We start from the raw sequence: 22,858 nt of genomic DNA, 5'->3' as shown, positions 1-22,858 counted from the left end.
TAGGATGATTTAAGTGAGATTCTTCAGGGAAAGTTGGAAATAACTGCAGCATTGAATGTTTTAACTCTTCCTCTGTTTTTTGACAAACAGTGTAGAATTGTAGAAAAAGGGAGCTATAATCAAGGTACTGCTGGGGGAGTATAAGAAGGCTGTAAATACATTACACAGGTGGGAGAAAAACACATGAGCCTTCTGCATTTAAGATTGAGAACATCAGGGTAAGGATAAGAGGGAGAGATGACAGTATTTTCACAAGATCAGGGTTTGGGAAAATGTGCATTGTAAGCTTTAATACTACCAGAGAGTCTCCTTTTTGTGACTTGGATTGTCTAGGTTCCTCTCTTTCTTTTTTTGATGCTCTCATCTTTACATTCACTATGGCCAGGATTTAACCTCCCATGATGGAAATTGTTTTGCCTTTGACTTTGGTGTGTGTTTGGTCAGATGACTTTGGAGACTGATTTTAGAGATGCTGAGAACAGCATCTATGAACTCAATGGGAACTGCTGGTCCTTGGGACATGGTTGACGCAGGCTCTTAGTCCCAGATCCCTGCTGTGTGGCTTGGTTTATAACCAGCGTTTCAGTTATGTACCTAAGTTACCAGCAATTCTCCCTCTGTACCCAAGGAGAAGAACAGGCATCTCTCTCTGTGGCAAGTGAAAGTGAAGATTTGTAATTGATATTAATAACACAGGTACCACATCAGGTGCCTTGCACCTTAGCTGTTCTACACAGCTGTGTCTTCAGCCTTCCTTCAGGCCTTGACCTGTGCTGTCAGGAAACAGTTACTAGGTCATCAACCCCTCTTCTTACTGTGCTGGTGATTGGTGACACCTATTTGCTCTACCAGAACAGGCTGACTTTGCTAATGTGAATGAGAAATTCTGACTCAAAGACAAAAGTTTTATCCTTAACTTCTCCCCTGTTGTCCAGCCTGGTAGTGTCTGGGAAGGCAGCTTTTCATAATGCAGCATGGAGGGATTGCTTCTCCCTCTTTAAAGCGTAACTCTCCCTATGCTTGGCTTTATGGCTGCACAGGATCTGAATGAACACTTTTTAAAAATTACCTTTCCTTTAGCAATGTTTTAAACACTTTAATTAAAGCAATGCAAGAGACAGCTAAACAAAACAGACCAACACATTTCAGCAGTGTCAGTCAGGAACAGTTTCATGTTCTGAGTGGCCTTGAAGTTGGCCAGAAAAGGAGAAGGACCAGAAGAAAAGTAATGACTAAGGTTACTGCTTTATTTTAGCTGTTGTTGCCCAAAGCTGAGCAGCAGTCTTGCCCAGATACCTGTGCTGAAAAATCTCACAAGGCAGTTTTCAGTAAAACTCTGCTGACATTTTTTCAGTCTTAAAAAAAAAATTAGAAAGGTGCATGTACTGTATTGTGCAACATGTGGCAGCTTTATTCAGTAGTCTTTAAGGAAGCTAAGGCCTGTGACTTCCTAGCTTTTTACATTGCTTGGCTACAGAGTACTTCCCAGTCTAAGGATGACAGAGAAGTCTGTAGAGTGATGGCTCACAAAAAAACCCCCAATGGTAGCTGCTAGCAGCTGCCTTTGTACTGAAGAGAGGTATCTTGTAACACAAAGGAAAAGTGATGGTCATCTCCAAAAGCTTTCCTTTTGAAAACAGTGAAGGATATAAAAAGGCCAGTTCACTTCTCAAAATCCTATGTGATTGTATTTCTTCTGCTGACTGGTGCATTTGGTCTTCCTGGAAATACATACATCAGGCAGACCTGAGCTGTTATCTGTTCATTTTTAGAGGGTATAAGACTAATCCATTTCTGCAGGATGTTTCCTGAGCATGCTTCCTCTTTGGAGAAGGAATTAAAAGGATTGCTGATCTCCACGTGGTCAGTGTCCTGCACAAGGATACAGGAATCTTAAAACTTATCAAGGGACATGCACAGGTTTAACACCGGCCACCCCCTTACCCCCTCACCAAGAAGTCTTTCTTAGGCTTAGAAAACTTTTCAGCCTACTCAAAATACTCCTTTCCATCACTTTTTCAAACAAGCCTTGACCAGCTGCCAGGGTACCTAAGGTGTAGAAACAAAGGTGAATAAACAGCAATGAGCAGAGAGACCATAACATAATTGACCTTGTGCAGCATTTACGCTCAGTCAGTGTCATTCAGGAGAACGTCACAGGGTAGCCATGAAATTGTTGTGCTACTGCTTAACCACTGCTGATTAATGTCTTGTGCTCTCTCACCAATTCATTTTATGGAGATTTTTAACTCTGGTGGGGATAGAGCAGCCTCAAACTATGATATGGTTGTCTGCTAGGAGAAAAGAAAATCTGTACAAGGTTCCTTGTACAAGTATAATTTGTTCACTTCAGAAGAATGATTTCTAATATTAGCATGAGTATTATTGAAAATGGAAAATGCTGCTTCTCCTTCTGACGAGGTGAGCACCACTGTAGCAGTTTACAGTTGTGGGTCAAGCTGACAGTTATGTGAACTGGAACTGTCCCTCCCAAGGTTATTGTGAGCAACCCTCAAGCACAGGGAATACTCCCTGAAAAAGGGTGTGGCACCTAAGTATGCAAACATGCAGGGATGAAGACAAAGTTTCTCAAGGCTGCTTCTACACATCCTTCTGTTTTCTCAGAGACTGTGTATGGGGCAGGAGGCTGCTTCGCCTCACTTCTGGGACTGTAGGACAGTTTATTCAGCTTTGCTGTAAAATCAGTGAAAATGGCCAGTAGAACAGCACAGTGCTGCTTAACTTCATTGTCCCTGGAATGCAAGTATTTGTTTTTTTCCATAAACGCTGCATAAGTTCCAGTTGTGTTTCTCAACTCCAGCACTGTTAGTCTAATTTTTTGCATTTTTAATCTTATTGTCTGCTGTTCAGTGTCAAAGGTAAGCTGAAGCTGCTTGCAATCTCCTGTAAATGTTGCTGAAAGTGGCATACATAACCTCAAGTGAGGGACCTTGGAGAAAGCCCGTTGCTTCCACAGTGTGCACTCTTCAGCTCAGGGTGTGTGTCCTGGGTAGTAAAGGCGTTTTGAGCAGAAATGTGAAAAAATAATAGTTTTATTCCTCTCTACTTATCTGTTATTATGAATTTTCTCCTGAATATGGGGCTTTTGCTCAAGAACTGAAGGTACACTTTGTGGTTTCACTGGCAAAATGGGTTCCTACATCTTCTATGACCCATTCAATGTGTAGGAGTAAATGTGAATTACTTCTGTCCTGCTATCAAGTAGTATTTCATGTTTGCTTTGACCCAAATGTAGATACCATTGTGGGTACAAAGAGTGTGAATGAAGTCTCGATATTGCACAGTTTGAAAGTCTCCCACAAAGGGAGGGACAGAGAAGAGCAAGACTACAAGAAAGGACAAGAGCCTACAAGCAGCAGGACAAGGGCGGTATTTTTAATGCCGGATTTGCCAAATACAAAGTGCTTACATGTCTGGGAACATACTAAAATTTGTAAAAATCACGACATGTTGGCAGAATGGCTGAGAGGTAATCCTGGGCCTTAGGCTTAGGCCTCTTAGGTGGAACAATTTCTGACACCAAAATGATGTTGTGTAGGTGCTCAAACAGTGTTTGTGTTGAGTAGTATCATCTATTTCCATATGCTTTCTTATCAAGTGGTTCTTGGTTCAGTGGCACTGAATCAGGTTGCCCAGATATGTAGTGGAGGCCCCATACCTGGAAACTTTCAAGGTCAGGCTTGACCAGGCTCTGAGCAGCCTCATCTAGTTAAAAAGGTCCCTGCGCACTGCAGGGGAGCTGGACTAGGTGACATATGATTCTATGATTGGTGGCAGGTGCAATACTGGCCCCAAAACTGAAGGGGATAGAGAACATAGCATGTTCAATGTCTGCCTGCCCTAGGTGGGAAGATGGTTGAAGAGGAACAGGGGACTTCTAACTCCTCCTTGTAACAAGCTGCTGCTTGTGACTTGCTTTCAATAGGCTGTTTCATATCCTTGATCTAGTGTCCTTGATCAGGCATCAAGTTGATGTAAATCAAGCTCCCCACATGCACCTTGAACTGTAAAGCATAAAATCTGAGTCTATTGATACAAATACAAAACTTTCTGACATCAGAAAAAAGAAAACAAAACTTAAGTACTGAAGCATTCAGATACTTAGAAATTGCCTTAAAATACACACATTTCCTAAATTAAGATGTGATTTTATTTTCAAAACACTAATTCATTCTAGTGGCACAGAGTGACTGTTTTTTAAGTGTATTCCTTCAGTGTGCAGTTTTAATTCCAACGAACACTATTCAATTTATGTCACGTTTTCTCAGGTCCTAATAAATGTTGTAAATACTACATGTATTTAAATTTCATAGTCCTGCAAGCTGCCATTATACAGGAAGATGGTTGCACCTATTAGTGATGAAAACAACAATTTTTTTGATAGTGGTGGCATTGTTCTAAGCTAGGGGCCGAGAAGCTACGGAGTATTATGGACTACATGGCAAATATTCAATATTTTAACAATCATATTATGAAAATCTACCTGTGTTTTTTTCACATGAATGGTTGAGATTTAATATTGCTGGTGCATTTAGCCTCCACCTTGCAGGATGCTTCGTATAGCTCAGCTCAGTTTCAGACTAACTTTTGCATGTGGTCTTTTGATGAACCTATGTTGGTGAACCTAGCTACAAAGATAATCAGTGGTGAATCAGATAAAAAAAGGACCACTTGACACAGCATGTGGAATAAATTAGTACAGATTAAGACAGTTCTGAAATTCTCTCATGTCCTGATTTCTTCACTGAAACAAGACCACTGAAATAAAGAGTTAATAAACAGCAGTCGTGTAACCCTCGTTTGAATACATTTGTTAAATAGGAGATAATTAATATATGGCACGTCATGTGCAACTGTGCAGTATCTTAGTGTCTGAAAAACAGAAGGACTGAAGAAATTATTCATGTAGAGGTGCATACTGACAGCTATTAAGGTAGAGCTGGGTAATGGTAGTAATAGTCTAGCTTTCAGGAAAATGTTATATAAGAGAGAAAACAGTGAAATAATTAAGCATCAAAGATTATGGCCTGTAAAAGTCACTCTTGGATAGTAGTGGTGGTCGTGCAAGAGCAAACCACATAACCATTTCATAGTTCTCATTCTTCTAAAGAATCTCAAAGATTTAGGTTTCCATTCAGTGTTTTTGATAGCAAAAAATCTTGATTGGTAATTGTCTCCTTGGAAAGAGAGCATCTAACCATCTTCTGGCAACCCAGGACATTTGAATCTGAACCCTCAGCTCCATATCCCAATGTTTGAACAAAACACCCAACACAGTATAGGTAACAGATGAAAAACATAAGTTATTCTGGTTGCTTAAAAGATATTTATCTACTAATTATTTATTTTTTGATGCAGTGAGTGTTGCAAAATAAGAGAGATGGAAAACAGTGTGATGCTAGTGTCATATTAAGTATATGATATCTCTGAGTGCCCTCTCATCTTTTGCATCCCATGAACTTGTATCTAAAGACTGAATATAATTTCCACTGGAAAATCACTAGAAAAATTTCATTTCACTGCTGTGGTCTGGATCTGCTATAAATTCAAGCTGTTCACAGCTATCAGGATACGTATTTGAGAAAAAAACATGGCATGCTTTGGCCCCCAAATTTGGAACAAGACCAAAATTTGAAGAATTTAAAAATATTTGTAGTACACTTTGTATTCTAAAACATCAGTGCTTGTCTTTTTCTTCTCGTTTAACAGAGTGCAGAACAGATCAGCGCGTTGTGCCGAAACTTCCAAGAAGTCCAAGCAAGCAGTATGGAAGGACAGAGGGACAACCTGGATACACCTCCACGGCCCCTGGCTCGCCACCTGTCTGATGCAGATAGACTGAGGAAAGTCATCCAAGAACTTATGGATACCGAGAAATCTTACGTCAAGGTAAAAAAGACTCAAACAATTCTGGATAGCTGCAGCTTTCTTTTTTTGTCTGACCATGACCTGTGGGTGGTCTTAACATATTTCATGCTTAGCTTTATATTACCAGCCCTCTATAAGGGCCATGACCGACAGAGTCTGCTTATCTAATCGTTCCTGTTGTTTTCAATGGGCTCACTCCTGTAACAGCGGCTGTGGGATTTAATCTGGTAGCTTTAGTTCTAGCTGATTTGATGTTTCCATAGTTTTCAAAATGAAAATATATCTGTGTCTGTGTGTAGTAGAAGATAATATATTCTCCTGCACATTATTTTTAAAAAAAAAAAAAAAAAAAAAAAAGTTTATTTGTGGGAAAAAATGCATAATTATTTTTTAACAATAATGTACTGAAAGGCACAACTCCAGTTGGCTGTAGCTTCATACATGTTATTTCTTCTTGACTGATTAGTCTGTAATGTGTTAGGTATATGTCCCTTCTTTTTATAAACCCCAGATTCATGTAACTGGATGCCAAAAGAAACATGAAAGAATGGATTTCATTGACCTTCAGCAAGGAGGAGGCATCTACTGTACTTGATCTCAAACCACATAATTACAGATATAAGGACTTGCTGCAATAATGCATGTGGAAGAGAACACTTCCAGTCTGTTGTTAGTACCTCCACCAATACACTAATGCAGCCATATGCTGTAAAGCTTGAGGAAACACTACAGAACACAGATCAGCCAATGTTTCTTATAGGGGAATCACTTGAAGAAAGGCCATGACCATGGAGGTCACTGATGGGTGAAATTTTGCACCAGGCAAAATCCTGGCAGATAGCACATACGGCATTCTCAGAGAGACAGTAATTATTCCTTCTCGATAAGAATTTCTGCTGTTTCTTTTCTCAGGGTCGGAGAGCCCTGCAGTGGGCCCCAGCCCTGCTGTCATGCTTTTAGTAAGTTCTTAAAAGTGACACCAATTATTTGAAGAAGTGACGGAAAAAGCCTTTCATCACACCCCTTCTGACAACACAACTGAAGACTTTAATACCTAATAGGATTTTAAAATGTGTCCTTCTGAATATTACTACTGATACTTAAATGAATGGCTATTTCTGTGGTTTATCTAATATGCATGATTAAAAACATTTGATGCTATTCACATACATGGACCCTTTATAAAGCCATCATCTATGCCATTTTCTCCTCATGCTCTACTAAAATATGATTTGTTATAATCAAGCTGTAAAGCCTTAAGGTTGAAACAAAAATATTACACTGAAATCAATTTGTGTCTAATTTAGTGATCACTTTAGTGCTAACAACACGCAGGTGATTTTGTTATAGAAAAGGAGTTGTATCTCTAGTTCATTCCCAAAATTTACCCCTATCCCAGAGTCATAAAAATTACAGTTTCAAACTGTTCTATGAAAAATGAACACATTTTCTCTCTTGCAGGACTTGAGCTGCCTCTTCGAGCTATACTTAGAGCCCCTTCAAAGTGAAACATTCCTTACCCAGGATGAGGTGAGGGAATAACTGAAAGATGTGCTTTGCATTCTTTTATGGGTTAACACCTTGGCACTTGGGTTTTTCATTGCAGAGAGCACAACAGAAAAAGCAAGCAAGGAACATAACAATAGGAATTACACCAGTCAGTGCCTATCTGTCTGGTGTGTGCGTCACTTCTTTTTTTTTAAAGGGTAAATGTTCTGCTGACTTAACGGCTAAGAAATCTTTGCTGTTTGTTAAGGGTGGTTGGTTTTTGTTTCTTTGTTGCTTTATTTACTTTTTTTTTTTTTTTTGCTTTATTTTCTTTTTTTTTTTTTTTGCTTTATTTTCTTTTTTTTTTTTTTTGCTTTATTTTCTTTTTTTTTTTTTTTAATATAAAACCCATTTGAAGTGTGTTACCAAAGATGTTATTGGCCTTTGCAACCTCTTTGTGTGTCACAGCTCCTTAGTGGAGTGTTTTTGTAAGACCACAGTTAGATGTATGAAGTGCTGTACTTCAGAGCCTGATGTTTTTCACAGATGGAGTCCTTGTTCGGCAGTCTGCCAGAAATGCTGAATTTCCAGAAGGTGTTTTTGGAGACTCTTGAAGATGGGATATCTTCTTCCTCAGATTTTAATACACTGGAAACACCATCTCAGTTCCGGGTAAAGATCTGGTCATTTAATACCTTGCAGTGTGCCTGGAAATGTTTGTTGAAAGCTAGCTTGGAGAACCCATATTAAAGTTTCATATGGTTGCTTTTTTGGTTTGAAGCTTTTCAGACATGTGTTCAGCAGTGAAAGATAAGTGCTATATTTCATGGGTTTATTATCATCCTCATTTCCATGGCAGAGGATACAACATGAAAGATGCCAAGTAGAATTTGAGTATGCAGTAACAGAGAGACGGCTTATGATGCAGAACTCCTTTGTAGATAGGTTATTGTCACTGCACTGAATTCTGTCCCGCCTTGTGCTCTTCCCTGCTGTGCCCAGTTCACACACTACAGAGTGGGAGGCTTTTCCTGTTAAATGCCACTTGAGTTGCTCATGATGTGATGTCCAACAAAAGGGCCTACGAAGTGTGAATGGCTGTAGACTGTGCCCTCACTGTGGTGTCTTGCCCACAGTAGCACCACTCAGTACTGGCCCTAACTGGAAGAAGTAGGTTCCCCGGAGATGGAGTCACTGTCACAGGAACAGACAAGACTGCTGACAGGTCTCCTGGATGCTTGTTGCCTACTGTGGAGCGAACGTTGATTAAAAAGAGGGGAGAGGGCTGCTCTCCTCCGCCTTCTCCTCTCTCTTCCCCTTCTCATCCCTAACTACTTCTCTTCCTTATCTTGCTTTGGGAAGCATTTTTCTAAAAACATCTCCCTCATGATTCAGTCCCTCCCACATCTTTCCAACCACCCCTTCAGCCAAGAATATCAGAGGTGCCCTGTAATTACCACCTGCCTGAAAGAAGTAAAACAGTTGGAAAGCAATCCTCTTTGTTTTTCACTGTCCCTTCTGGCTTTGGCACTTTAATGTCTTGCTTCCTATTGCTCTTGTATTTTCCCAGCACAACATACCCTGTTACATGTCTCCTGATCTTTGTTTCTGTGCTGCCTGAAAGATGCAGTGACACAGAAAAGCTACAGTAGGGTTACCTTCTCAGGGAGAAAATTGCAGACTTGCCTAAATATATATATATATAAACCTACAGGATATGTATAGAAAGATAACAAAAAATCACACCATTGAGCCTCTGTGTTATGTGCCTGAACATTTATTTAGGATCCTAGTAATAAATTAATATTTTGATGTTGTTTTCAGAAATTGCTGTTTTCCCTTGGAGGCTCCTTTCTGTATTATGCTGACCACTTTAAATTGTACAGTGGCTTCTGTGCTAACCATATCAAAGTTCAGAAAGTTCTCGAGAGAGGTAATTTACTGTCTTCATTATTGTAATTTATTTGCATGAATTTAAACTGCAGTGAACTACTGTAACAAATCTCAGTGACTTGCAGAGAACATGGGTACAAAGCAAGGACTAATCATGTGTCTTTCAGTAGGAATAGGTAAAATCTGTGATTCTGCTGAAGAATGGTATGGAAATGAAGGGATAAGATTCCTTATGTAACATCCAAGCAGTAGCTTGAATAACTACAGAAACATCTTCCACAAGTTTGTGCTGTTCGCAGATGCAATTAATGCTCCAAAAAGGAGCAACAGATGGTGTAAGTTAGGAATTACTTCCTCTGCTACCTATTGCAGTGCAGTGGAAAAGTTCCATTGAAGAATAATCTCACCTTGATATAATTGTTCTCTTAGCCCTTATTTAATGCAGGAAAATTATTATGAAATGTGTAAATTACTTTGTAAACCATCTGTTGAAAAGGGTGAGACTTTTGGTGCTGGTTATAAGTTGCAGTTCTATTCTTTCAAATTATTATAGCTTCTATAACTTCCATGTTCAACTGACCAACTCTCTTACTTCTAGCCAAAACAGACAGTGCCTTTAAGGCCTTCCTGGATGCTCGAAATCCGACAAAGCAACACTCCTCTACACTGGAGTCATATCTCATAAAGCCTGTTCAGAGAGTGCTGAAATATCCTCTACTTTTAAAAGAGCTGGTGTCTCTGACAGACAATGAGAGTGAGGAGCACTATCATTTGACAGGTAACTTTTTGCTTTCTTCTGCAGGAATGAGTATGAGTTAAGTTTTATTTCCAGCCCTTTCAGAAGATGCAGGTGGCCATCTGGTAGATCCAAGTCTCTTTGAGAACTGCCTATACCCAGGATTTGCCATGGCAAATAGAACTGGGGTCTTTCTCCTCAATTCTTGCACAGGAGCATGTCAGGTCATAGTGTTGCTAATTTTTTCCCCCATTTAGGAAACACTGACCAAAGCTCCATCTTGTGGCTATTACCCAGTTCTTGAAATGTGACATAGTTCAAGAAGGAAATTTTAGGTTTGGCTGTTCCAGAGCACTGGAACAGGCTGCCCAGAGAGGTTGTGGAGTCTCCTTCACTGGAGACATTAAAAAAACGCCTGGACACATTCCTGTGTGATGTGCTTTAGGTGACCCTGCTCTGTCGCGGGGGTTGGACTAGATGATCTTTCGAGGTCCCTTCCAACCCCTAGGATTCTGTGATTCTGTTACTCTTGCTTGTTTAATAAAGATCTGTGCCAAAACTTCGCAGTCTTCCCACGTAGAAAGACTTAGGTCTGTCTAATGTATATTAGACTTGATTGCTTTTCAAGGCTTAGATGCTTGGGACTTCACCCTGGCAAAGTCCAATGCAGGTCTGTCAGCACCTGGTGGAGGAAAGGCTAGAGATTTATTTTCTGGGATGATTGTCATTTTAACAAAATAGATTCAGGCAAAATACATTGTCAGCAAAAAGTCCTGAGGCTATTACTGACTTCAAAGGGAACTTCTAGTACTGTTCCCTTGCCCTTGAATCCAAGCTGAGGATGACTTACGTGCAGGTCAGGATGGATGCCAAACTTCTAAGAGGCTGCACTGTTAAAAGGTGGCAGGAGTGGAGAAACTAAGTGCCCTTCTTCCACTTCTTTCTGAATTAACACAAAAGTCTAACAAAATCTAGTGTGATTTTGCTTAGAAAAAAAATGTAAATAAAACCTGACCACCAGCATTTAATTTCATGGATACAATCCATGAGGAACTGGTACAACCTAGGGCTGCATTTCTTTTTCTGTTCTGTGGGGAGCCAAATGCAATTTGTTCCTATTAAAGCTCATCTTCATATGACTTATGCCAGTATGTGTGAAGATTATGCTAGAGATCCTAGTGACCCTATATATACAAGATGAAAAACCTGTGTTTGCTGGCATGCTGATAGGAAGATTCACACATCCAGGGGCCTATCACTGCAATTCTTACTGCAGCATTTTCAGGCATTTAAGACCCCCAATGAGCCTTTTTCACTCACTCTAATCAGGTAATTCTGGTCACGAAACCTTGGGAACACTGTGTCATTTTGCCTGCCTGAAGTGGAACTCAATAAAACATGTCATGTTTAGAAAACATAATTGAATTACATAGCTGTCTGTGACATTTTTAAAACTTACAGAAGCACTGAAGGCAATGGAAAAAGTAGCAAGTCATATCAATGAGATGCAGAAGATATATGAAGATTATGGCACCGTATTTGACCAACTGGTTGCAGATCAAAGTGGAACAGAAAAGGAGGTAAGAGAAGGAACAAAATGTTTTATTCACTCCTGAAGCATTATCCCACTTGCCATTGGGCGTCTTATCTCCTCCTGAGGTAATTTTCAGAACCGATTTGTGCAGGGCTTCCTCTGTTCTCCTTTCATGTTTTGACTTCAATTTCGTATCTGCCTGTCAAGTTTCTCTTTGTTAGTAGGTTATGGTAAAATGTTCAGACAGCTGCCAGAGCCGCCTTCTGGACTGACAGGAATTGCAATAGGAAAAATCCTCCTCAAATGTTGCAGAGATTATCCATGCCCCAAGGCATTCAGATTTTATGCTGTAGTGTTCTTCAATTCTTAAGATATTTTTTTCAACCGTACAAATGAAAATGGCAATTTGAGAGATTTCACATTAAGGTCTGTTATTCTCATTCTCTACACTCACCGCACTGAAGCATCCATGGGTATTTGTCAGAGCAAAAACCATTAGTTAAACAGCCTGTGTGCACACATCTCCCAGAACTAGGGCAGCAAGGTCTCACCTTAGCTATTTACATCAAACGATTACCAAGCAGATCAAATCCGTCAAGGTGACAATCAGACATGAGAAATGCTGGCTCGGTTGTTTTATTTCCTCCTAGTAAAAGCCAGATCATCCCTGCTGGCTACCTGGTCTCCCATCATTTATGGGGAAACAAAACTTGACAACCTGGGAGATTCTTCAGTGCTACACTGGGTCCCTCAGAAGAAAGCAGCCTCTGAGTACAAGATCTCCAATTAATTCTGCTGTTGGCAGTGTCATTAATACTAATTACTCTATAGAAATTAAAGATACAACTAATGAATAAGTGAGTTCACAATTGGCTATATGTAAATGACAGATCATCAGATCAACTTAATATTCTCATAAGTTATTAATAGTAAAAACTTTTATCCAGCTACTTTTTACATTTGTTACCTGTTTTAAAGAGGGGATTACTCTCACTTTTTCTGCCAAAGTGCGTATCTCCCTGCCTTTCTCTCTGTACATACAGTAAATGCAGAAAACATAGATCCTTTAAGTTATTGGTATATTTTACTCACATATGTGGATTGCAGCAGGAAGGAATTCTTCACCATGAGGGTAGTAAGGTGCTGGAATAGGTTGCCTAGGGAGGTTGCTGTTGCCCTCTCCCTGGAGGTGTTTAAGGCTAGGTTGAATGAAGCTTTGAGAGGTGTCCCTGCTTATAGCAGGGAGGTTTGACCTGATGACCTTTTAGGTCCCTTCAAACCTCAACCATTCTATGATTAATTCTATTATTTATTTATATTATCTACTGTTATAATTTAATACAGGTGACAGAGCTTTCAATGGGAGAACTTCTGATGCACTCCACAGTTTCCTGGCTGAATCCTTTCCCATCACTGGGCAAAGCAAGAAAAGACCTTGAACTTACAGTGTTTGGTAAATGTCTTAATGACTCTGTGCTCTTTCACATCTAGAGATTAAATCTCACAAGACAAATGCCACCAACTCCTTTCCCTCTAGCCATGTGGATATCTAGGGTAGACTTACATCTGAAAAAATACATAGTTGTATTTCAAAATGTGAAAAGTCAAAAATTTTCATTCACTTGTTTGCTGTTGCTGTTTGCTCTGTGAGCCAACCTCAGCTGCTCCCCTGTTTATATGAAAACTGTGGAAATTAGTGACTAGTTGTCAGCTTCTCCAAGATTATATTTTCATTGAATATTACACCTGTAATTAACACTTACTTTTTTTTTTTTTTTTTTTTTTTTAGTTTTTAAGAGGGCCGTCATACTGGTGTATAAGGAGAACTACAAACTGAAAAAGAAAATGGTAAGTCTGGTATCAGTGGAGGTGATTGGTGTTTATGCACAGGATCCTACTGTGGTATGAGATGGACACCACCAGTGTTGGAGGGGGAAGGACTGTGGTGTGATGCCACATTCCCTCACTGGAGTGCAGTTCTAGCCACCACAGCTAAAACAGATGTTCAGAATTTGCATAGCAATAAATACTGTTGTTTAGTAAGCAGCAGCTTCTGTGTGAAGCTCATGTCAGTTCTGTCAGGCAGAATATGAAACTTTGCCATAAAGGAATAATTAATGCTCTCTGATGGCATTAATGATGGCCTACTGTAACAAAGACCTCTGTAGGAAAGGAAACAGGGCATTATAAACATAACCTCCTCTGTCTCCACTACTGAAGTCAAGTAGCAAGTTGTATATCCTGAATGCCAATGGGGAAGTACTGCACCATGCTTATCATAACAGATGAAGTGGCTCTAAAAGTAGCAGCAGCAGCAACATGATTAATGTATTCTCTAATCAACAGTATGCAGGGAAACTGGTTCCCTAGTAGTCCCTATAGGCAAACTATTATTTTTATCCATTTTTATCCAAGTGCTTTAAAAGCTAAAGCAATTACAAATTCTGAAGGTTGTGTCTATTACCATTTCAACTATATTTACAAGCACATATTAGGATACTGAAGGAAAAAGTCTAATGAATTGAGTTTCTCTTCAGAGGCAGCTCTTTGAAAAGTAATGCAAAAAATACTTTTTAAACTTTTACTACTTAGAAATACCCTTGTTTTTCCTTTTGCAGCCTACTAATGTTCGTGCTGGACATAATTATGGTGACTTGGATCCATTTAAATTTCGTTGGCTGATTCCTTTATCTGCTCTTCAAGTTCGACTGGGGAACACAGCAGGTCAGTCCCCTGCACTGAGTACTTTTCTGGGATTCTGTAATACTGCTTATTCCCTATGCCTTTCTGGAGCCTCTGGAAACAGTCAGGTGTAGAGAAAATGCCGTCATCTTTACACTCAATACATTAAGACACTTTCTTCATTTGGTATGGCTTCTTCCATGAGTTCAACATGATGTGAAGGAATGACAGAATGGAAATCCTGATGAATCGATAATGTGAACAGGAAGGTGATGTACCATGGTTGATTGACATCCTGGTGTTGCCCTTATGCTGTGCATGTGCTGACCCTTATGTTTTTCCAAATGTGAGAAAGGTGCTTGTGTAATTTGTGGTAGTAGGCTGGGTGTTTATTTTCCCTCTGCATTGATCTTTAGGCCTTTGAGGGCTGAAAGGCAGCAAGAAGCATTAAGAACAAGGGAAAGCAACTCTTGAAGAGAGGTTAAGTTACCAAAGGCAGCACTGGCCAGGATGCTGCAACAGGATAGTTCAGGGGAGTTCCCTTCAGGTTCTACGTTGGGTGAGATCATCTGTGGATCCATCCATGCCTATGTTAACACTGTCCTGAGAAGAGGAGCTCTACACTGGTCTTTCTAATGCCAAAGGTTTTGTGATGTATATACAAAAATAATGTTTCTTTCCATGGACAGGAACAGAGAACAGCTGTATCTGGGAACTGATTCACACGAAGTCAGAACTAGAAGGCAGGCCAGAAACCATTTTTCAGTTGTGCAGCAGGTAAGCTTTACATGGAGGTTGTATTTGACAAATCACAGTAATGGAATTGAAAAAATACAGTATTTTCCCCCATGTGACCTTGCATTAGCACTTCTTATGCAACTCTCACTCTTTGTATCCAGGCACTACGCCAGTGTTTAACTGCATAAAGTATAACAATTGGGAATGGAAGTGGATTTGGTTAGTGATCCAACATGAGAAATCTGCACAAAAGTATTACCATAAATTCTAGTACAATATGGGCAAAGTAACTGATTTTATCAGACTCAGCAGAAACTGCCTTCTGATAAATACCACTTAAGGGGTGATCCACTGGTACAGAAGTTACCTTTCAGGCTTTTTCTAAAGGAAACTAACCAAGATCTCAACCACAAAGTGTGTGAAATGGCTAACACCACACAGATGTTATCTCAAAGCCTACTCTAAAGCAAACTACTGAAAAAACACTGCCTTAAAGCACATCAGCAGAAAGAAGGCAGATTTTATCCCAATACTGTCTTACTTCAGAGGGAAAAATTAGGTTCTGTTTTCTTAAACTTGCAGTGACTGTGAGAACAAGACTAACATGGTGAAGGTGATCCGTTCTATTTTGCGGGAGAATTTCAGACGCCACATAAAGTGTGAGCTACCGCTGGAGAAAACATGTAAAGATCGCCTTGTCCCACTCAAGAACCGTGTACCTGCAACAGCCAAACTGGGTAAGAAATGTTCTTAAAGTTGAAAAATAAGCATCTGGACTCCAGAGCTGGCAAAAGGTTTGCAATTATTACCACTACCATAGTGTGTTATGTGCCAGATCCACAAAACCCATTTCTTTTTCGGTCTGGGGAGGTAGTAAGTGTTTCTCCATGTCAGTAATTGACAAGAGCTAGATGAGATAAGAAAGCTTGCCATTCCCCCCCCACACTGTGATGTGTCATTAGCTGACTTAAGGGAAGACTGAATAAACCCCAAATTAATTTTAGTGGGAAGAAAGACTCCCTTTGGCATGCAGGATTAGTGTTCTTTTCTCTGGGATCTTTAGTAACTCAGCCCTAACATTTAAAGCTAGAAGAACTGGCAAAAGGCAGGGGTCTTGCTTCTCCCAATGCACTAAATCCACATCCCAGCAGACGCTTCAACTAAGTACAGGTTTTCAGATATTTTAGTTAAATGTTTTCTAGTATTTCATGTTCTCCATTTTCTATAAAATCCCTTAACATCACAGGAACTGGGACAGTTCAACTCCCACCTACAATCTGGCCCCCCAGTGCTGGAGGTGCCCGAATCAACCTTGCTCTCCTGCAGATGTGCATAAATTATTACTACAGGTTTTGGAGGATTTTGTATCCATTTCTCATGAAGGCAAGAATATAGCCCAGGGGTAGGTGGAATGAAAACTCTGACATGGGATCGCACTGTTGGTATCAGAATGTTGACACAAATGACCTGGGATGATTATCAAACGAGACTATGTTCAGTGTAATTGTAAGTGGGCTGTTGAGACAGCCAGTATAACCAGCGGATGTTTTGCTGTAAAAATAAGCCTGCCTTCTTCCTCTGCACAGCTTCCACCAGGTCCTTGAAGGTACTGAAGAATTCACCCAGTAGTGAGTGGAATGGTGACCCAGGGAAAGGCACCTTCCAGGACTCTGATGAGTGCAGCCTGAGCAGCAGTACTCAGAGCAGCAGCTGCCACACTGCAGAGAGCATACAGGAGCCCAAAAATTCATCTCCAAATAAACACGTAGAGAGCTGTGCATCCGACTTCTCTAGTGCTCTTGTCAAAGAATCTGATATTCTCAGTGATGACGACGATGATGATGATGACTACCAGAGCCTAAAGAAGGGCAGCCCTACAAAAGACATTGAAATACAGTTCCAACGGCTGAAGATTTCTGAGGAACCGAGTACTGACTCTGAACGGGATCAGGCTGCTGAAAATGAGGAAGGAGATAGCTTTGAGACAGGAGAGCATCCAAAGCTGGTGCGTGGCCACTTCTGCCCAGTGAAGAGGAAAGTAAACAGCACAAAACGTAACAGAGGAACGTTAACGGCAATGCAAGAACGTCACCAGTCCCTTGACAGTCACTCTGATGCTGCAAACCTGGACCTGAACTCTATTTTAGAGAGAGAATTTAGTGTCCAGAGTTTAACATCTGTAGTTAACGAGGACTGTTTTTATGAAGCTGTAGAGAAGCATGGCAAATCCTAGATTGCTAAGCACTGTATTTAAAATACTCATTTGAAGTCCACATAAAATTCAACCAACCTACTTTGCTTTAAAACTATTAAATTCATGGAAGCTGCAGGAAAACTATTCTGATTTTGTGCACTAATTCATTTTTTTTCCACAAAGACAGCTGTAAAGGATTCTTAAGTTATTTTAATTTATTGTGGATCAAAACAGATTAAGTTGGCCAAGGTCTGTACATTAGTTCATCCCTTTCAAGCAGTTAGTAAGATGATGTAGTGTTCTTGGGGGAGGGTAAGGGAAGGATGGCCTCATTAGTATTTTCAGTACAGTGAAAGGTGCTAGTGAGTGGCAGAGGGAATTAGAATGGGAAGTAGCATTGCAAGACAAATTTTTCCATACCTTGGGCATTTTATTTCTTTGGTTTTCATTTTTGCTTTATTTAAAGCAGAATTAAGTTATTTTAATGTGGTTCAGTGCACAACAGTGCAGAAATTTCATTTTTGTAAGTTTCAAGATGCTGTTTATACTTTATACATATGTGTAAATACAGAAACAAAGCTTGGCTTGTAATCACTTATTTGACTGTATTTTTTATTTTCTCTACTACCCTGTACAGTAAAAGACAAATAAGTATTGTACTTAGCCATGTTTTCTACTTTTTATCATGCTGCTTTTCTTGTTGAAGCTGTAAATCCCCAATTCTCTGCTTTTGCATAAATGAGAAGAATATTAATAGGCCTTGAGGCAAACTGCACACTTTATCCTCCTTTAGGCCTGTCACTTCAGTATATTTATACAAGAGTTTTGACTTTTGTTTTCTAAATTATTCTGCATGGTTGTTCCAGGATGAAAAGAGCAGAAAAAAACCCCCAATCATCATCTTACATGCTAAAGTATGAAAAATATTTTTTTCTTACTTTTAAATCCTGCACTTTCTTTTATACAAAACTCGACTGTATTAGAAGTATGCTAACTTAATGACACGTCTCATAACATACCACGTTCTTAGTATGTGTTCTAGCCATTCCCCTGAAGTAAAAAGAACTTGTAGGCCCCTTGTAACTGGGCTGTTCTTTCACTTTTGTCTACAGCTGAATGGAATTAATAAATAAAATGAGAAAGCCCACTCTCTCCACCACTTTCTCCAAAGTATTTCTTCCATACCTGCACAGATGTAGGACTATATAAACTTCCTTTTACTTAATCAACACCTCTCCATCAGGGAGTTAAAGAAATCTCTTTTAAAAATCAGTCCACTGCTGATTACAGCTGATTTTCTTCTTCAGTGTGTTCAGGCTGATTTGTACTTTTAGGTGAATTCCTCCTCTTCTTTTGCTGTAGTTCTTCTCTGTAATTGTACACAAAAAGACCTGGGTCATCATCACACATTTTCCTGTATGTATTGCACAGATTTCTAAACTGTGACATGGAGAGCTGAAAAGGACGCAGAGTTGGATCAACATTTGCTGTCATCATCAGCTGCTCTGTTCTTTTCAAACGTCCACTTTCAGGAAACAAGGTCCTAAAAGGTGTGGGGAAAAAGACAAAAATGCAGACAATTCAGTTCCACTTAAGAATAACAGGGTCCCCTTGGGAATTTATTTAGTATAGGTTTACTATTTGTATGTCATTATTTTAGCGCAGGCCTTCTTAATATACAGCTCATTATCTAAGCAAATAGCAACATGTACAAGCCTTTTCTCTGCTGATACAAATTATAACAACATAGGAAAGTATATACATACATTGTACATTAAACACATGCATGTATGGGTATGGATACAGTCACAGAGCCTTCTCAGAATGAGCCTCACATTTACAGAGTAACAACAACTGTGCAAAAAAGATCAGATCCCAACCATATGAGTTTCTTTCAGGCTAAGTGTTTCATTCCAATGGGAAAGATCTTGTTATCACATGTCATTAATACAGTAATTTGAATGCCAGAAAAAAGAAGGAGGAAAGGTGTATTTATTATAACTCACTCTCTAATATTTAGAAGTTCGAGAAATATGCCAGGAATCCCAGTATTTGTTTTCAGCTCTGTCACTGTGCACAGATAATTGTTTCCATTAATTTACTTTGTGGTTAGATCTCTACAGTTCCCCAAATTTTAATGCATAGTATTAGTTCGAGTGATCTTTAAGTTTTGCCAAAATGCATACTATAAAACTGAAACTATTGACAGTACTAGCTGTCTAGTTCTTATTAGCAGTATTCTACAGTCTACAACAGGCCAGGAAGGCACATAATTTGCACATGGTTGATATGCATCTAAATTTTCATATTATCTGCCTCTGTCATACACACACACAAGACCTACAAAATCTTCATTTAATAACAAAAACACGCATGCCCAAGACTCCAGCTGTGTTTGGCAGGTTGGCTAGATAAGCTAATCAAAAGCCTTCATATAAGTGATAGTTGGCTCTTGGTGGGCAGACAGAATATGAAGTTAAGAAAGGATTTAAAGTAACAAGAGAAGGATGGAACTTCTGGGAACAACCTGGTCTAAAGTACATGTTACTCAAGGCATTGGTCAAAAATGTCCCCAGTAGTTTAGTGACTAGGTCATCAAGTTTTAAATGGATTAATCCTTATTTTGCTATTAAGTTATTCTCTCCTTTGATTTGGTACTTAAAAGATGTATCTGGAGCCAAAAATGTGTAATCACATTTTATATACAGACTATGCATAAGAACTATCTTATGCATGTCCATGAACAGCAATGTAAACTTCAATTATTTTTTCCTTCATGGACTTAACAGTTTAATCTTCCAGACCATGTCTGTCTCAGATCCCAGAATTTACGGACAAATGTAAGCCAATTCTATTATCTTGTTTTTATACAGTATATATGATAGACAGATACCTTATAACAAACTTAACAGCATTATTATAGACCAAACTTGTTTTTTTCAAGTCAGCTAAAGAATCAAGAGGATTGTATTTCCTGGCTGCACACTAGAGGCTAAAGTATGATAAGCTGCTAGGGCATATGCCATGTCCAAAAGTTCAGATTCCCTCTCCTTGCCTCAAAAGAATGCATCCCAGTTGTTAGCAATTTGAGATTACACCAAAACTGTTGTTTTTTTTTAAAAACTTTGGCAAAAATATTCCATGTAACACAGACATGCTGACTGCATGTACCCTCTGTTTACATTATCAACTGAAACTGCTCTTTCACAAAAAAAAAACCCAAAACACAACTCTTTGAATCAAACACAAGCCTATCTAGAGCTCAGATACCTCCTTTTCTAGCCACCTCCAAATGCATTCTCAAACCTTAACACAGGCAACTTGATACTCTTTCTAGGACAAATGCCTGCATCCCAGACAGCAACAGCATTCACTGCCTAAAGCAAAAAAACCACACAACAAAACTAGAGGTAAAATTCTACGTTCATCTTTAAAATAGTGACATAGGAGGCTTGTAGTTCAGTGAGGTGGCATGCACCATAATTCTAGCCAGCATCAAGGCCGAAACCATGCCCACAGAATTTAGCTGTCCCAAGCTGGACAGAGTGTCTCTAGTCCTAACAGCAGCTCTGTCATACATTCTACAATGTTGAATGCTGGGTTTTCCCCATACCAAGTCACACATAAGGCAATGCTGGAGTTCTAACAGGATCCTTGGTGGAACAACGGCAGGTTTCTTGCATCAGTTAGAGAACAAATAATTCCCTCAGTAAGAGATGGGGATTTTTAAAGAGTCAGTAAGAATGTGGTAAAAGGGTAAGACCAGAAACAAGAATTTGACCTTTTGACATTAAGCCCAAATAAGTAAAACTTGCCACAGATCATGTTCTTTTTAATTCAACCAACAAATGCTGTAATATTTTTTGGGAGGTTTCTTTGTTTGTTTGAGATGGACAAACTATTAGAAAGATCACCAGCTTATCCTAGTAATTTTACAACTTCAACTGCAATAACAAAAATGCACAATACTTATATAATAATAGGAGAAAGAGATTAATCTTATATTTTTGTCTCTGGAAAAAATTCTGAAATGGAAAGATCTTACCAACTATGACATTTAAAATGGGAGGAATAAAATCAAATGCATAGCTACTAGTGTTTCTCAACAGATTCAGTAGCTGATGCATTTGCACAAACACTAACTGAGAATTTTTCATTAAAGGTCCTTACTCAATCCCACGGAAGCAGTATTTTCTTCTGAACTGGAAAACACTTCGAACCACTTTTTCTACTAGTTCGAATGGCTGCTCTATCTTCGGTTGCACCAATGGAGTGAAATGCACCACAGCCACATCCACCTATGCAGAAAAGAAAGATAAATTTTAGTAGATGTGTTCCTCTGAGATACATTATTTCTAAGTTAACCAGCTAGACATCAGGAAACAGGCACAACACAGGAAGACACTGTTGTGACAGGTAACATAGCTGTGCAGTAACTAATGTCACAGTATTGGAAATATAAAGACTTGGCTTATCTTTCAAGGCCCTAGGGAATTTTAGTCTTAGTTATCTACATATTTCCAATTAGTTCACATGCCATTAGTACTTTTTTCCCCATGGCCCTTCATTCACCTATAACAACAACTATGTAATCTGTGAAGTAATTAGCACTTATTTCTTCAGATCCACAAGACAATTCTGACATGATACACAAATTAGACAATATTCAATATACAGGCTGAAGGGCAGTTGGAGAAAATTGCTATTATAATTAGAAATCAAGCCCATTCCCTATATGTTTTCTGTTGCTCTAGGGCATTTCTAAAATGGTAGCCAAGGAATTACTTTTCTACATACTAAAATTTTTAAATTATAGTCTGTTTAAAGGAATGGTAGGTAGAAATAAGCTTGCATTCAGTTCAAGTGACCATACAAACCAGAGTTACACTGTGTATCACAGGTCATACAAAACTACATTTAAATGATTCTACAATTATTTTCTGTCAAGCTCATTTTATTCTTTTGTAGTTCTAATCAGCCTGGTTCAGAGAATGATCACTTTCCCAGTGTCTGAAAATAGAATGAAGTAACATCATTCCTTCAGTGTACACATGTATACATGCAAAACACCTATATCCTGCAATTCTAGAGATACTGTATAATATAGAAATGCCCTGGATTCAGACTTCTGTAGTGCAACATACAGGCTGCTCTAAAAATCCAATTTGGCAGAGCACTGAATGAAGCAGTTCATCTTCCAAACTAAACCTTAACACTAGAAACATTCTATGGAGGAACACATGGAGCATTTGTGCAATTTTTACAAATACTGGTACTGAACGACTACAAAACATTTAAGTGCTAGACTTTAAAAAATATTCAGTCTCTTATTAACAAAATCTGCCAATATGATGAACAATCATCCATCTTTTTAAAAGGCCTGAAAATCAATACTGGCAGTCATCAAAGAGATTCTATGTGACACTAAATTGAAGCTGAGCTACTTCTGACTGAAATAAAAGATACGCTCAGACCAAAGAGCAGCTTCTGTTCTAGGCACACTGCAAGTGTATCAATTGTTTGAGAAAACCCACGGCAAGAGAGTACTTAAAAATGAGAGGAGTTTTTCTACTGCACTAACCAAAACTGGTTGGTTGTGGCTTTTGAAAAAATCAGTTAAATCATAGTAACCACTGATATGGACATACTCTTACGGCACAAAGGTGTTAACCAGCCATGTAGTACTTTAAGTGGAACAGCTTAG

The 22,858-nt window shown here is 39.1% G+C and overlaps 2 protein-coding genes across 3 annotated transcripts in view; one reads left to right on the top strand and one right to left on the bottom strand.

The window, feature by feature from the left end:
- Positions 1 to 17,807, top strand: part of TIAM2 (T-cell lymphoma invasion and metastasis 2) — an 89,833-nt gene extending 72,026 nt beyond the window's left edge. Inside the window, exons 14-25 of the mRNA XM_009997344.1 lie at positions 5,731 to 5,910; positions 7,351 to 7,419; positions 7,924 to 8,049; positions 9,202 to 9,310; positions 9,869 to 10,048; positions 11,468 to 11,586; positions 12,885 to 12,993; positions 13,330 to 13,388; positions 14,159 to 14,264; positions 14,912 to 14,999; positions 15,543 to 15,697; positions 16,547 to 17,807. Of these exons, the coding sequence (XP_009995646.1) occupies positions 5,731 to 5,910; positions 7,351 to 7,419; positions 7,924 to 8,049; positions 9,202 to 9,310; positions 9,869 to 10,048; positions 11,468 to 11,586; positions 12,885 to 12,993; positions 13,330 to 13,388; positions 14,159 to 14,264; positions 14,912 to 14,999; positions 15,543 to 15,697; positions 16,547 to 17,193 (1,947 nt within the window). The 3' untranslated portion in view covers positions 17,194 to 17,807. The remainder of the gene's footprint in view (positions 1 to 5,730; positions 5,911 to 7,350; positions 7,420 to 7,923; positions 8,050 to 9,201; positions 9,311 to 9,868; positions 10,049 to 11,467; positions 11,587 to 12,884; positions 12,994 to 13,329; positions 13,389 to 14,158; positions 14,265 to 14,911; positions 15,000 to 15,542; positions 15,698 to 16,546) is intronic.
- Positions 13,300 to 22,858, bottom strand: part of TFB1M (transcription factor B1, mitochondrial) — a 28,585-nt gene continuing 19,026 nt past the window's right edge. The window contains exons 6-8 of one of the 2 annotated variants that reach the window (XM_009997348.1): positions 21,325 to 21,452; positions 18,495 to 18,697; positions 13,300 to 13,328 (exon numbers count right to left, since the gene is read on the bottom strand). In XM_009997348.1, the coding sequence (XP_009995650.1) occupies positions 13,300 to 13,328; positions 18,495 to 18,697; positions 21,325 to 21,452 (360 nt within the window). Of the gene's footprint in view, positions 13,329 to 18,438; positions 18,698 to 21,324; positions 21,453 to 22,858 lie in introns of those variants that run through there. The other variant, XM_009997347.1, reaches the window with a different exon arrangement.

This window comes from Chaetura pelagica, unplaced genomic scaffold (genome assembly GCF_000747805.2).
Source record: "Chaetura pelagica isolate M959 unplaced genomic scaffold, ChaPel_1.0 scaffold315, whole genome shotgun sequence".
Lineage (NCBI taxonomy): Eukaryota > Metazoa > Chordata > Aves > Apodiformes > Apodidae > Chaetura > Chaetura pelagica.
The sequence above is the reverse complement of the archived record's forward strand: the minus strand, read 5'-3'. Positions and strand labels throughout refer to the sequence as shown.